At 43.1% G+C, this 16,243-nt stretch overlaps 1 protein-coding gene across 7 annotated transcripts in view; it reads right to left on the bottom strand.

Annotated features, from left to right (window-relative positions):
- LOC128693682 (transforming protein p54/c-ets-1) overlaps positions 1-16,243 on the bottom strand; it is a 496,563-nt gene that overhangs the window by 127,361 nt on the left and 352,959 nt on the right. For 4 of the 7 annotated variants that reach the window (XM_070091145.1, XM_070091146.1, XM_070091148.1 and 1 more), the window contains one exon: positions 10,856-10,939. The exons of the other annotated variants lie outside the window; for them this stretch is intronic. In XM_070091145.1, coding sequence (XP_069947246.1) covers positions 10,856-10,939 — 84 coding nt within the window. The remainder of the gene's footprint in view (positions 1-10,855; positions 10,940-16,243) is intronic. 7 annotated transcript variants of the gene reach the window in all.

Below are 16,243 nucleotides of genomic sequence, written 5' to 3'. Positions count from 1 at the left end.
TTGACCTTTTTTTCGAATCAAACCAGATTTCCTTCTCATTTATTAATCTATCCTTCATCTAAGATTATCACCCACCAACACTACGTTGTCCTAGCCCACACCCAAGACGGTCTTGGAATGACATCGTGCCAATACTGCGGCGTCCCAGTGATAGTATACAGTCTGATGAGTCTATCTGCCTTGCTGTGTGTGCACTGAGAGCAACAGTTCATGTACACAAGGAGGGATATACATCTCAGTATATATTCACTTAAATTCGTTTCCTAAACTCCCATGTTTGGAATTAAAACATATTCGAAGTAGTTACAGGTTACATGCATCACTAATGACTATTGTGTGTCGAAAGGCTTTCATTTCAGTTGAACAGTTATCAAACCTCAGTATAAGCGGAACTCACTCCATGGAGTTGTCAAATTTCATTCCGTCCTCCAAATGCAATAGTTTTAAAGAGCGGTTAAGTGTATTCCTGAACAACCTTTGAAGGAGGTGTCTTGCTGCTGGCGAAGAGGACTTGATCCCAAGCAACTGACCGGACACTGATCTGCATTACCACCAGGAAAGATGACTAGAAATGTTAGACGGAATTATAAAGGCCGATTTATCTTTCCACTGAGAAGCCCCTCACACACACACACACACACACACACACACACACACACACACACACACACACACACACACACACACACACACACACGATCAAATGTTACCACCAGCACAAACACTATCAGCATCAAAGCTTCAATATTCGCCGTCACCACAACTATCGCCAACCACTACTATCATCACAAGCCCTTCAATCATCACCCTCGGTTCAACCACAACCTCTACAACCACCACCTCCGTAATCACCACCTCTACAACCATCGTCGGCAATACATAAACATCACCACCACAGTTACAGCTGCCATCCCACAACTACCATAGTTACAGCTACCACCCCACAACTACCACACTTACAGCTACCACCCCACAACTACCACACTTACAGCTACCACTCCACAACTATCACCACCAAGACTCGTTGCAATAAATAACTAAAACACGTTTGACTGATAAAAACATAAAATCCACAGCATTTTTTTTCCATCAGAACGCGTTACAGTGGCAATACTTATCACCAGAGTTACGCGAGGTAAAAAGAACGCAAAGCAACGTTATCTTGATGCGTCAACGTGCTCATCACAACGTTATTACTGCCTGTCGGGTTTACCACTTCCCCGTGAATGGAATAAAACATGAAATAAGGGGAAATAACGTAACATAACAAGTTTTTATTACTAAAAACCTTAATATATGGAAGAAATAGCAATAAAACGCATTATTGTAAATGTGTAAGAATACCATATTGAAGATAGGAAATAAAACCTGAGCACTTTCATGTGCTTACACACATCTTCCGGTTTTATTTCCTATTTTCACTCAGGTTTTATTTCCTATCTTCACGAGAGAGAGAGAGAGAGAGAGAGAGAGAGAGAGAGAGAGAGAGAGAGAGAGAGAGAGAGAGAGAGAGAGAGATTGAGAGAGATTGAGAGAGATTGAGAGAGATTGAGAGAGATTGAGAGAGAGAGAGAGAGAGAGAGAGAGAGAGAGAGAGAGAGAGAGAGAGAGAGAGAGATTAAATCGTAATAAACGGTTGTAAATTAATAGACTTTATCTGCCATCATTCCCAACCTCCCTCAACCTCTCCCAACCTACCCAACAACCTATCTCCTCCAACTCTCCCACCACCTCCGCTGCCTGATTTTGATGATAATAATAATGCAACCATACGATATACAGCTGTTTATCAGTCAACCAGCGCCATTTTCTTCTCCATACACCGCCCCCTCACGAGAGGAAGGGGAGACTGCAGGGGGCGGGAGAAGGTAGGGAGGGAGGGGAAGGTAGAGGGCAAGACTCACCAATGAAAGATGCATAAAGGGGGGAGGGTGACGGAGGGGGAGGAAGCGGAGGGAGTGAAAGGGTGAAAAAAGTGGTCTCTGTAGGAAGATCTGGTCTTGAGCAGCCCTCCCTCCCTCCCTCCGTCCGCCTCTCCCAACACCTGGGCCAGACAACGCCACAGCTAGATAGCCATGTACGCTAAATTCTACGTTACAATGTACGCTAAATTTATGTTGCAATGTAAGCTAAACTGTACGCTATACTGTACATTACACTGTACGCTACACTGTACGTTACACTGCACGCTATACTGTACGTTACACTGTACGCTACACTGTACGTTACACTGTACGCTACACTGTACGTTACACTATACGCTATACTGTACATTACACTGTACGTTAAACTTTAGGCTAAATGCGTAAGAAACACAAATTATCGTAGACTACATCATCCTTAATGAAATTTATGTGGAAAATTTAGCTAAATTTTAGTACAGTGTTTTACGTGAAATGAAAGAAATTATATTTCTCAATATTTTCGTGTTTTTATCCTCAGCTTTTCCCGAGAATTTTTGTTAAACACAAACACACGCACGCACACGCACGCACGCACACGCACACACACACACACACACACACACACACACACACACACACACACACACACACACACACACACACACACACACACACACACGAACAACACCAGGAGAGATAAACGTTCAAATATGAGCGTTTTATTTTTTTGGTCGCCTCGTTGTTAAACGTATCGTGTCCATTTTTTTATATATATATTTGGATTATCTGTGGTTACAAATACGTTGCCTTAATTTAAAACGAAAAGTGATTTGGAGACAAATAGGAATAGATTAAAAATTAACGTTGAGCAATAGATACAATATTGTTGATGAAGGAATTAGTTGTTGCTGGTAGACCGAACCCCAGAATGAGTTGTAGCTGGAGTACTGAACCCCAGAATGAGTTGTAGCTGGAGTACTGAACCCCAGAATGAGTTGTAGCTGGAGTATTGAACCCCAGAATGAATTGTAGCTGGAGTATTGAACTCCAGAATGAATTGTAGCTGGAGTATTGAACTCCAGAATGAATTGTAGCTGGAGTATTGAACTCCAGAATGAATTGTAGCTGGAGTATTGAACCCCAGAATGAATTGTAGCTGGACTATTGAACCCCAGAATGAGTTGTAGCTGGAGTATTGAACCCCAGAATGAGTTGTAGCTGGAGTACTGAACCCAGGAAGGAGTTGTAGCTGGATTATTGAACCCCAGAAGAATTGCAGCTGGAGTACTAAGCCCAAGAATGAGTTGTAGCTGGAGGACCAAACTTCAGAATTAGTTGTGGCAAGTAAACCGAACCCCAGAATAAGTTGCAGCAAGGGGACCGAACCCGACCAGGGGTTGTCGGAGACGGTGGACGGGGGACACCGAGGTTCGTTACTTAGTTAGCATTTTGGGTAAGAGATGGGCGGTGCTTCCCTGTGTGAGCGCGGTGCTCCCCTGTGTGAGCGCGGTGCTCCCATGACACACACTTCCTTTTTATAGAACTCCGTATAAAGGCCAATCGGCTACTGTAAGATGGCAGCTATTACCGACAAGTATGGCAGACGCGCACACTTGGTGAAGAGCAAATCTTTCCATGAATCGGCTACCTTTTAAGACTGAATATCATTTTGTTTCTCCTTTCATTACCGTTGTGGCAATTTTAGTCAAACTGAAAGCACACCTCAGATATAATAGGAATTACTGAAGCTACTACTCAGTGGGGACAAAATCTAACTACCTAACATAACCCACAGGATATGTAACGTGCGCCAGAGGTACAGGAGTCGAAGAGTGTGACTTTAAACATTCAAGTCTCTGACTACCCTCGAGACCCAGGTTTAGAGCCAGGAAGAGACAAAGATGTAGAGACAAAGTAACAACAACGAGACGTGGTGAATAAAAGGGAAGACACTGTAGATAATCTAAGAAACGTATTTTATTAAACTTTTGATTCTTCATACATATGAAAGTAGGATTTAAGAATAGTATTGCTTTACTCCAAGAAATTTGCAAACAAGGTAGGTGCGTGCGTGCGTGCGTGCGTCTGTGTGTCTGTGTCTCCTCAATACCACATGTAGCACACCTGGTATATCCCACCACTGAGGACACACTGACATTCGTCGTTACGTTCGTGTACGTCAGTGGCGCTGCCGACGCCAGCGCCACCACGCAGCAACACCTGCCACCTGTTCACCGGAAACAACAAGCAACCAGTTGAACCCAAAGTAAAAACTTCTTAACCCCCAGAGCACGTAGGGTTGATGCGTGCATCATTTTTCACGCGATAATTGGTCATGAGGACGATGCGGGCATGGCAGTATAGAGGCCAGCGGCAGTAACACTTTCCGGTATTGCCAGGGGCGACCACTCATTAATCCTTCGTTACTCCTGGCTGCCCAGGATAGCTGAGGGAGGGTTCAATACACACACACACACACACACACACACACACACACACACACACACACACACACACACACACACACACCCTGCCAAATGCAAAGTCATGAAGATCGGGGAAGGGCAAAGAAGACCGCAGACAGAGTATAGTCTAGGTGGCCAAAGACTGCATACCTCAAGGAAAAAGATCTGGGGTGAGTATAATACCGAGCACATCTGAGGCGCACATCAATCAGATAACTGCTGCAGCATATGGGCTTCTGGCAAACCTAACGATTCCTTACCGATACATCAGTAAGGAATCGTTCAAGACTCTGTATGCCATATACGTCAGGCCCATACTCGAATATGCAGCACCAGTTTGGAATCCACACCTGGTCAAGCACGTCAAGAAATTAGAGAAAGTGCAAAGGTTTGCAACAAGAATAGTCCCAGAGTTAAGGGGACTGTCCTACGATGAAAGGTTAAGGGAAATTGGCCTGACGACACTGGAGGACACGAGGGTCAGGGGAGACATAATAACATGTAAAATCCTGCTCGGAATGGACAAGGTGGACAAAGACAGGATGTTCCAGAGATGGGACACAGAAACAAGGGGTCACAATTCGAAGCTGAAGACTCAGATGAGTCAAAGGGAAGTTAGGAAGTATTTCTTCCGTCATAGAGTTGTCAGGCAGTGGAATAGCCTAGAAAGTGACGTAGTGGAGGCGGGAGCCATACATAGTTTTAAGACGAGGTTTGATAAAGCTCATGGAGCAGGGAGAGAGAGGACCCAGTAGCAATCAGCGAAGAGGCGGGGCCAGGAGCTATGATTCGACCCCTGCAACCACAAATAGGTGAGTACAAATAGGTGAGTACCATACGATACGTTAAAGCTCATGAAGCAGGGAAAGAGTGGACCTAGTAGCGGCCAGCGAAGAGGCTGGGGCCAGGAACTTAGACTTGACCCCTACAATCAGAAATAGGTAAGTACACACACACACACACACACACACACAGGCCCTCTCAGTGGTAGCGACCACGCTGTACTGAAGTTTGTATACTTTGTGGAAGTGAAAGTGGAAGGGAAAAAACGAAGCCAAAAGGAAGCCAAAACGAAAGACAAAGAACGAAATGATGATGTAGCTGGAAAGTGTCGGGGAAACAGAGGAGAAATTCATACCCAGAAGAAGCAAAGAGAAAAACAGAGTGAGCCCATGGTTCACCCAGAGGCACAGAGAGGAAAAGGCTAAAAGTGCATGAGCGTGGAAGAAATGTAGAAAGCAAAGAACGATGGAGAATAAGGAAAGCAAATAGAAGACCCAGTAATAAGTTTACAAGGATAAGGAGAGAGGCTGACAATGACAAAGAATGAGAATAACAAAGCTTCGAAACCCAAATCTTAGCCAAAGTTTCCAGATAACCACATCAAAATGGAGACAACAGTGAAGGACCAAGTTATAATGCTTTAAAATAAATGAGAGAAGCTCACTAGAAATAACCAGAGAGTCTACAAGGAAATGAATAAAAAAATTAAGGAAGCACTCTAGTAGAAACAGAAACATTACCAGCCAGGGAGGAAGAGTGCACCAACAAGTACTGGATACAATACATACGTGAGAAGGGATGAAAAAACTACTGGGAGAACTAGATACCTCAAAAGCAATGGGACCAGACAATATCTCTCCATGGGTTCTCAGAAAGGGAGTGGAAAAACCTGTGTGAACCATAAGCCGCGATCTTCAACAACCCAATCAAAATAGGGCAGCAGCCGGAGTTGAGGAAAAGAACGAATGTAGTCCCAGTATTTAAGAAAGGAGACACAGTAGCATTAAACTACAGGTTAGTGTCAATGTCATGTACAGTATAGAAAGTTATGTACAAGAATATCAGGAGAATAGTGGATTCACTAGCAATAGCCAGCACTGTTGTAGAGATGATAAATGCTATCTCACAAATCTACAAGATAACAGAAATTAGGCAAGACAGGAGGACAGGTGGACTATAAATTTTTACACTGTAAGAAGTTCGACAGTGCCTCGAAAAAGGCTGGACAAAATCAAGAGGAGCTGGCAGGAATAACAAGGAAAGCACTACAGTGGATCATGGGATACTTATCAGGAAGGAAACATTGAAGAAGGTGGTGTCGGAATGGGTGAGTGTGATGAGTGGGGTTCCTCAAGGGTCAGTACTGAGCACACTACTTTTATGTAAATAAAAGATTTGACATAAGAAATGGAGTCACGGGCGCCCTTGTTTGCAGATCATATCAAACTAATGAGAATACAAGCAGGAATAGTTCAGAAAAGGCTGTAAATGAATTGGACAAACTAAGTTTGGTCAGACAAGTGGTTATTAAAATTTTAAGCCAGCAAATGTGAAGCTATGAAAATCGGGACTGACAAAGAGGACCGGAAACAGAGTACAGACACGAGAGACAAAGGCTGCAGATCTCACTGAAAGACAAGGACCTTGGCGTGAGCATAGTTCCGAGCATATCGCTTAAGGCACACAACCAAATAACAGCGGCAACAAAGGCGAGACTGGCAAATTTAAGGGCAACTTAGAGGAACGTCAACAAGGAGTCATTCACGACCCTATATATTAAATATGTGTGGCCCATGCTAGAGCATGCAGCGCCCTTATGGAACCCACATCTTATAGAGTCCCTTTGATATACCTTGCTTGGCTAAGAAGGTAAGCACCAGACAAGCCTGGCTCAGGACCGGGCAGCGGGAATAGGAAAACTCGAAACCCATCTGCACGAGGGTCATTAACGCTGCATCTCATTTATTCAATACTGTAATCCCTAAATTAGAGATTAAAGTAAACTCTCAGCGTATATACACTGAGAGTCGTATATACACTGAGAGTCGTATATACACTGAGAGTCGTATATACACTGAGAGTCGTATATACACTGAGAGTCGTATATACACAGAGTCGTATATACACTGAGAGTCGTATATACACTGAGAGTCGTATATACACTGAGAGTCGTATATACACTGAGAGTCGTATATACACTGAGAGTCGTATATACACTGAGAGTCGTATATACACTGAGAGTCGTATATACACTGAGAGTCGTATATACTAGTGACAAAGCAGTATTTAGTCAATCAAACATGAACAAATATATATTTCATACAAAAATATATTCATATATTGGAAAAAAAATAGTGCAGGTATTAAAATATTTTTATTATATCCACAAAAGCTGTATATGCCTTACGGGTTTAGCGCTTGGTTATGATAATAATATCCGCAAAAAGCGCTAAACCCACATGGATCATTCGGTACATCAGTGTCGTATAATTTTCATAATTTCCCTTTCTCTTGCTACTCGTTGAGGGGTAGTTCCGGAGGTCATCACCGCGGGGGGCAATGACCCCTCCGCTCCAAGATCGGACCTCCTAGAGGTTTATGGTTTTATGCAAATGTATCAAAATACTTTTCACCCCGTCAAGGAGCTTGTAATGAGTGCCCCACCAACTGCGCAACGCGTTCAAAATTCAATGTTTGATATTTTTCCCGGGAAAAGCTCGCTGCCAGACGTATGCCTTTGATGTGTTCCGAGAGTCCTTCTACTCCCGGAGCCCGGACGTGGGCAAGGCTCGTATCGGGTATCGATACGATCCAGTTCTTATAATTAGCTTATTTGTGGTTATTACGTGTTCGTAGGTATACGTAACCTAACTTAACCTGATTCTAAGCTAACTTGACTTAAATACAATGTAATCTAACTTAACATAACCTCAAACTTAATGTGCTGGTGTATTTTAAAATCATCTTCTCCCTGAGATAAGAAGAGAATGCTTCTTAAGCTCGGCTTCAAACTTTCTAGGCTGGCATCACTCGTTACAAGATTTGAATCAATTTTGGGAAACTTTGTAAAGTGAGAATGGTTGCCACAATTCATCATTGGTCCCCTCGTTTTCTTAGAATTTACAACTACACCTCAATTTTGAAACTTAAGATGAAGTGTCCTGGACCATCACCCAGGTGCAGGACGGACTGAAATGTCGCGTAGCTTTGGTGACAAAATATTAAGATTCTATTTCAAACCTGGTTACTTTCCATTCCCAGGCTTTTCAATAATAATAATAATAATAATAATAATAATAATAATAATAATAATAATGTAATAAAGTTGGTAGAATTACCGACAATATGTAAAGTAAAAGGACACAAGTGCAACTAATGTTACATTTATTGTGGCAACGTTTCGCTCTCCTGGAGAGCGAAACGTTGCCACAATAAATGTCACATTAGTTGCACTTGTGTCCTTTTACTTTACAATAATAATAATATAATGATAATAAGAATCAGTTTATTATTAAAATGTAATGAGGTACTGCATATCTGCCTAATTTTGTAAGGAATACCTCTTTATATAACGCTATACAATGAATGTTTTTTTATGGCGCAAACAAGAATCAACACTTTTGCAACAGTACAAATTATGCAAATTATGCCGAATAGGCAGAACTTGCGATCTTGGCTTAAATAGCAACGCTCATCTTGCCATATAGGACAAGTGAAAATTTGTGTATACAATAATTTCGCCAAAATCATTCTGAACCTCACGAAAAAAATATATTTCACTGTGGTTGTTTAGTATTAAATTACTGTAACCAAATCTAAAATATATTTAGCTGGGTTAGGCTAAAATAAATTGCGCTTGTTATAATAAGGTTAGGTAAGTTTTCTAAGTTCCTTTTGGTGCAAAATTATAAATTTTTACATCAATATTAATGAAAAAATGTATCTTTAAACGTATAAGAAAATTTTTTAGAAAGGACTTAATTTTAAATGAGTTCTTGCTAATTGACTAGTTTTACATATTCGGCACGACATATATATATATATATATATATATATATATATATATATATATATATATATATATATATATATATATATATATATATATATATATTTAAACTCCTCACAATTTCAACATCTATACAAATCCAAAACAATTATACCACGATGACGTTCCTGAACTAATTTTCCACAGAGTGATCTGCAAATTAACATGACAGTAATCAGATAAACACACTCAGGTTTGAGTTCTGGAAGCATGAATGGTTGAGATGGAAGGCAGTTATTGGGCAGGGAGGAGGGCAGCGTAGAGTAGACGGAGTGGGCAGGGACAGGCTGTGGCGTGCTGGGATAAGTAGTGGAAAGCAGAGAAGAGCAATAAAGAGCAAGGAAGGGCAGTAATGTGCCGGGAGAAGTTAGCGGGAAGCAGGGAAGTGCAGTGAAATGCACTGATGTGCAGGGAAGAGGGCAGTCAAAACCTGAAGGATAATACAGACTTGGTGGTTGGGCATGGAGGGGCAGTAAAGACCTTATGGTAGGCGACTGAGTGGCAGTAAAGACCAGATGGCAAGGTACTGATGGGTGCACAGTATCCCTGGGAGTAATGATATGTACAGCAATGCTTGTATCATGGTTCCTCCAATACTGTTTACTAAACGTGATCGCCTCCTACCCGGCTCTCCCCACCCGCTTCACAACTGCTACCCTTCACTCGACGTGTTGCTGATGAGGGCCGGCCCTGCCTGAACCTCCTCCTGTAGGAAAACAGGCACTGAGACGAGCCTCTGGGAGGGAGGAGGAGGGGTCAGGGCACCTTGCTGCCAAAGTGGCGGAGCATGACGGAAGAAAGTTTTTGAAAGTTCGAGGTATGAGGTGTTAAATTAAGCATCCACTCTCCCCTTGATGATCTAAGCTGATACACATTCCTCGGGCACGGTATGGTCCTTACGGGTCTATCGCATCTCTATGAATATAATACTAATTAAACATCTGCTCACTGTGAGAGACCTTATCGAGAGAAAATAAATACTCGTAAATTATAAAGAGAGCTCTCATCAATGTTTCTAATCATTTTAGAAATGACGAAAAAGAATGAGAGCGTCCATTGACACCGCCGGGGCATTACCCCTCACACACACACACACACACACACACACACACACACCACCTATGAGAGAGAGAGAGAGAGAGAGAGAGAGAGAGAGAGAGAGAGAGAGAGAGAGAGAGAGAGAGAGAGATGAAGCCCTGAGCTATATAACCGCATAGCTATCTAGCGAAGATACAAGGAAATATAAAGATAGATTAAGGACCCGGAAAAAATTATATAGACAGCCATCACACGTTAAGGGATGGCAGTTATTTTCTTCTAGAATTATTATTATTATTATTATTATTATTATTATTATTATTATTATTATTATATACAAACCCTGGGGAATGGGAAGCAATCAGATTCGATAAAAGTAAAAGGACGGTAATTCCAATTTCTTTGATTAAGAGCTTTTCACCTACAGCAAGGCACCTTAGCCTTCCCCTCGAAGCTCGAGATATAGAAGTGACGGAATCAAACAGGAGAGGATGGGGAAGACGGCTAATTCTAGACTTCAAGAACGCATCTGACGCGAAAGCTAGCAAGACGAAGTTACACATACTTGAAGAACAGACAAAAGTAACAGGAAGATGGGTAAGTGGATACAAGAATACCTGCATGGTGTGGGCTTAAGTGATGTGTGAAGCCCTCAGTGATCAGCGCTTGGACCCCTGCTCTTCGTGATATGCGTAAATGACCTGCCAGAGGAAATTTAATATTATGTATTACTGCTGACGACCTGAAGATAGTGAGGAACATGACAACAGAAGAAGGCAGAAATGCACGTCAGAATAACGTGACTGAGATGAAAGAATGGGCATATAGGTGGCTACTTCTGTTACATAATGAGAATTGCTAAATAATGAGAATTGAAACGGGAGTGAGAAGACCAGACGCGGAATAAAACCTGATAAGATCTCGCAGATATGATCTGCGAGTATCACACATCAAGGACATCCAAAAACCACACAACTTCAGCAGCATATGAAAAACTAGTTAGCCTACGAATCTTAACAAAGATACATTTAGAGCATAATACACTACTTAGGTACAGCACATCAAGAAGTCTGCGACGCCAGTAAGAAACTTCTACTTGATCACTCGTAGAACGAAACTAGAAAGATCTAACAGCTTGTAAAGAGATAAGTAACGGAACTAAGGAGTGTGAACTACGAGAAGAGTGGAGGATTTCAATATAACAAACTACATGAGAGACGGACCAGAGGACCCATGATCATGCCATATAAATTACTCGGAAGATTAGTATTAACAGATAAGAAGCTGGTTTCTCAGACAGGAGAGCGCCATGGGACAAATGTGGCAGCTAAAGAAACATACAAGCCATTGGGATATTAAGATGTATTTCCAGAGTCTTAGGGTTGACAAGTGGAACGAGCTAGAAAAAAAGGCAAAAACTATACACAGTTTCAAGAGAAGATATAATCTGGCCCTGAAGGCTAGGAAGAAGTAAAACCGGGTCGACAAGAGTTAAGAGGCGGGGCCAGGAGCTATAAAACGACCCCTGCCAACACAGCTAGGTAAATACGTATGTACGTACACACACTCACACTCACACACAGGAGACTATTTGTTAGACGTGTCTCTCCTCTTCACCACGGCCGCCGATCACATACCCCTTTACCCCATTGATTATTTCACTCACGCTTTGCGATCCGTGGGTCAACAGCGCGAATAATTACGCTATTCACCCACTAGGGGAAGGGGAGAGGGGGGCATGGGGAGCAGCTATCGACGGCCCATCTCCACTAGTGTGTGATGATGGAGTTTAAATGCCTGTTTACATACCGAGTCCACACCTGACACACTCATTCAACCCCCAGACGTACCCCACCCCCAAGACTGTCTTGATGACGCTTACGTGTCATACCTAAGATCTCTGTATCCGGAATTAATTCCTTGTGCCTCTGAATCCAGTGTCTCACACTGATGTGTGTTTACCGCATAAAAGAAAGCTGCTGGATCGGTTTCTTTTATCGGTCATCCAGCCACAGTAGTCGAAGATAAGTCGTGTTGACCTGTAAGGTAGCGGGGCCGCTAATGGGAGTTTTTCGTTGATTCAACGGAGGTTAGCGAACCCTCAGCTTGCTACCTCAGGGGGATGCTCTAGCTTCCTCGGATTTTCGAACCATACAGGTGATAGTAGGCGTGTAACAATGTTGATAGAATACCGACAATATATTACGTAAAAGGATACATGTGCAACTAATGCGACCCTTATTGTGGCAACGATACCAGGCGTAATAAGCAGTGTTCCACCCCCCACCCTCTCACAAAAAGGTGGCACCAGGCGGTGGTCCCCTACCCCCTCCCTCTCACATAGGCGGTACTAGATGTAAGCAGGAAAACACGAGTAGTGGTCAGTTACCTCAGCACCCCTGAGTCACCAGCACCACCTGAATCATCAGTGTCACCACCTGAGTCACCACCACGAGACATAATCGTTCAAGTTTTACAGCCAGTAATTGGTAGCAGCTTTAACGAATAGGAATTATGCACCACTGTGCCCACACAAGTATGGCATTACCTGACACCTAGTTATATTTATTAAGGCAGACCCTCCAGGTGCCTTGATGTTGGCGAAGTACTCTTGATCCAAGGAAGTGGAGACCCCCTTCATCATCCCTAGATAAAACTTGATTACCTATTACTTTCCCACTGATTCCATCCCAGCAGTCTGCCTCTCTTGTTACATAAAACTTTTTGTCCTAAACAGGATTTGAGCTTTCAGAATTATAATTTTAGAAGCTGAGAAACACTAAGACATCTTAGAATATTTATTGCAGAGTAAATTGACTTTTCAATGATAAATTCATCCCTGTTATCAGGACGATATTTTAGTAGTGGTCTCTCTCGCATGTTAAAATTACTTCTAAGATATTTTCTGCACGCAGTATTTTTTCCCCTATCATTTTGCACTTATTTTTGTTGTTCCATTTGGTTTGGGGGTTCATCGTGCCGCGACCCGGTCTCGGACCAAATCTCCTAAATTGGAAAGGCAATATTACATGGATAAGAACTATGAGACAACACCCAGAGAGGAAATATGTGTAGGCAGAATGTCAATCACAGGTTTACCTGTGATTTGTTTCGAGTTATTTCCTATAGGGGGCAGGTTTTCCCGATGCTTTACTGCTCGACCAAGCTGTTGCTATTGGAGACCCGCCGGCCTATGCATTCATCACAGTCTAGTTATTATGGAAGTTTAAAACAGACGAAATCTCGCTCGTATGACGGGACGGCAGTACCTTCTGAGCTCCTGAGCAGCCCGACCACAGGTTAGTCTGCCATGTTGACTACCTTGTCAACCAGGCTATTACTGCTAGCGGCATACAAACGCTCTAAGCCATCACAGCCTAACTGATCTATATGGTTGCTAAGAAATGTTGCAAATTTTTGTATGCTGATATAATTACACTTATTTAGTCCTGTCAACCTTTTCCTTCCTACTAACAGCGATGGCATCTTTAAATTTCCATTCTTCGTAACGCTCTCTCTCTCTCTCTCTCTCTCTCTCTCTCTCTCTCTCTCTCTCTCTCTCTCTCTCTCTCTCTCTCTCTCTCTCTCCAGGTGTAATCCACCCTGTATGACCGGATATTACAGGGAAGCTTAGCTACCTTTCTGTTCCCACTATGCAAATATCACATAGAATAAGATAGCTTTACATTGCCGGTTTGTTTAATAAAGAAAAAGGTAAGAACGGAGCGCGTTTCCCAGTGTGGCACAGACCGGCAGGGATCACTGTCAGGTCAGAGAGCACTGGTAGCTGGAAGTGGGGGACGGAAAGAGGTGGAGGTGGGGACGGAGAAGAGCCGGGGTGGGGGAGAGAAGGAAAGTGGGAGGGGGCGGATAGAGGTGAAGCAAAGGTTGTGGGACCTAAGGGAGAAGTGGTGTGGGAGCCAACGAGACAGACAGAAAGACAGAGACGGTAGAATCAGTATATAGAAGACGGGTGGAAACCTCGTCCGACGAAAATGTGAATAGGAGGGTGGGGCCGAGCACATCGTCCGCCTGTCTCCCAGTCACAGGTGCTTATAAGGAATCTTGTATATATGACACAAGTGCAAGACCTAGTTATCTTTAATGCACAGCAACTTCATCAATCGAACACAGAGGTGAATACAAGAGGCCTTGTTGTGTTCGAAATGCGGAGCTGTGAAGGCAGTAGCGACGACTGGAACATTGAGAGAAGTCTAGTAAGCTTGGCGGTTCCCAGGTAAAGGATAGTGTTGAGGGTCACAGGAACTTTGGGTGTGCTCGTTGAGGCCGCCGCGGGGCATTACAGTGGTCCCGCGGGTGACGGCCCACACTCCCACACAAGCAATAACTCAACAACACTGTAATCTTACACCCCCACGCACCTCCCCCACCTCCGTTACACTATGCAGCAACACACCCTCATACACCTCCAGTGAGCTCCTATACCCTCCCCTCCCATCCCAATATACTAGGCTTCAACTCTCGCGTTACATGTGTACCAATGCACACCTCCACTGATGAATAACAGCCATGCGCACACTTAAAAGTCCCGAAACGTATCGCTTTAATAACAAGCTTCTTCAGTCAAACACTGAAGAGGGTGGAAGTGGAGAGGTAGTTTTGAGGTTCTCTGTCTCTCAGGCTTGACAGAACGTCATCCTTTCCCTAGTCTGTCTTACTCAGTATGTCGATATTGTATACACACCTCTGCTGGTACCTATACACAAATAACCCGCACACGAGAGAGAAGCTGAAGACGACGTTTCGGTCCAAGTCGGACCGAAACATCGTCATAAGCTTCTCTCTCCTATGTGCGGGTTGTATACTGTTCCAGTCACTGTATTGTGCCTTTTTATTCCTCACTGCCCTGTACTCCGCATACCTCATACCTCCACGACAGTATACTCCACACATCTACCTCAACTACAGTGTGCACCAGCAATGTGGCCAGGGAAAAACAGCAAAAATCATATAGTGAAGTACCCCTTAACGCGTCAAATAAACTCCGGCAATAATGCATTAGACAGTATAACCAGCTGGCCAAACACTTATCATTTGTATTAAGCTGCGGCCTCAGAAGATGGATTTCAAGTCTTCTGCACAAAGTACGAGAATATCCTAGATTGCCATTATAACGCATTTCAGTTATTTTTATATAACGTATATATGTAAAATGCGTGTGTAAAGATTTAATATTTCAGTTATAAATATATATTCTGTTGGTTCCGGAGTTGATCATCCGATCGTTCGGTTCCAGACCAGGTCACCTAAATAAGAAAGAGAGATATTACAGGAACAAGTGCTACTAGGAAGCACACAGGAAAGTAAAATTTATATTAAATTCAAACAGGAGTTTGTAAGATTCACCTGCCATCTTACATGTTGACGAGACGGTAAAGATAAAAAAAAAAAACTAGCACCTCTGCCAGAAAGCAAAACGTTTAACGGGCTTCCATTTCATGGTCGTAAGAGAAGACAGCAATACCTCCCTGGATGGCTGCTCTCTACCATACCTGGAGGTTATTCCGGGGATCAACGCCCCCGCGGCCCGGTCCATGACCAGGCCTCCCGGTGGATCAGGGCCTGATCAACCAGGCTGTGACTGCTGGCCGCAAGCAGTCCAACGTACGAGCTACAGCCCGGCTGATCCGGCACTGAGTTTAGGTATCTGTCCAGCTCTCTCTACCATCCTACTACCTAGATTGTAATGCATGTAATGTAATATTGGGTATTTACACCCTAACTAGCCAGAGATAGGGAACGATCAGCGAACGGAGGATCGAACCTCCTCTATTCCTTGAATCCTAAACCCGCGTGGTTTAGCGCTTCATCAAAAAATGTACCGTAACACGCCTGTACACTATTTAACGTGCAATGTATTTACAAAAAAACACGTAATATTTTAATACACAATAACAACCAGAGAGAAATGAAGTATTGCACCAAGAGCTTGTGTGACATTATATCACATTATCAAGGAATAATTGATGATTTGCTGTGAATTA

Source organism: Cherax quadricarinatus, chromosome 34 (genome assembly GCF_038502225.1).
Source record: "Cherax quadricarinatus isolate ZL_2023a chromosome 34, ASM3850222v1, whole genome shotgun sequence".
Taxonomy (NCBI): domain Eukaryota; kingdom Metazoa; phylum Arthropoda; class Malacostraca; order Decapoda; family Parastacidae; genus Cherax; species Cherax quadricarinatus.
Note: the sequence above shows the minus strand (reverse complement) of the source record. Positions and strands in the feature narration are given on the sequence as shown.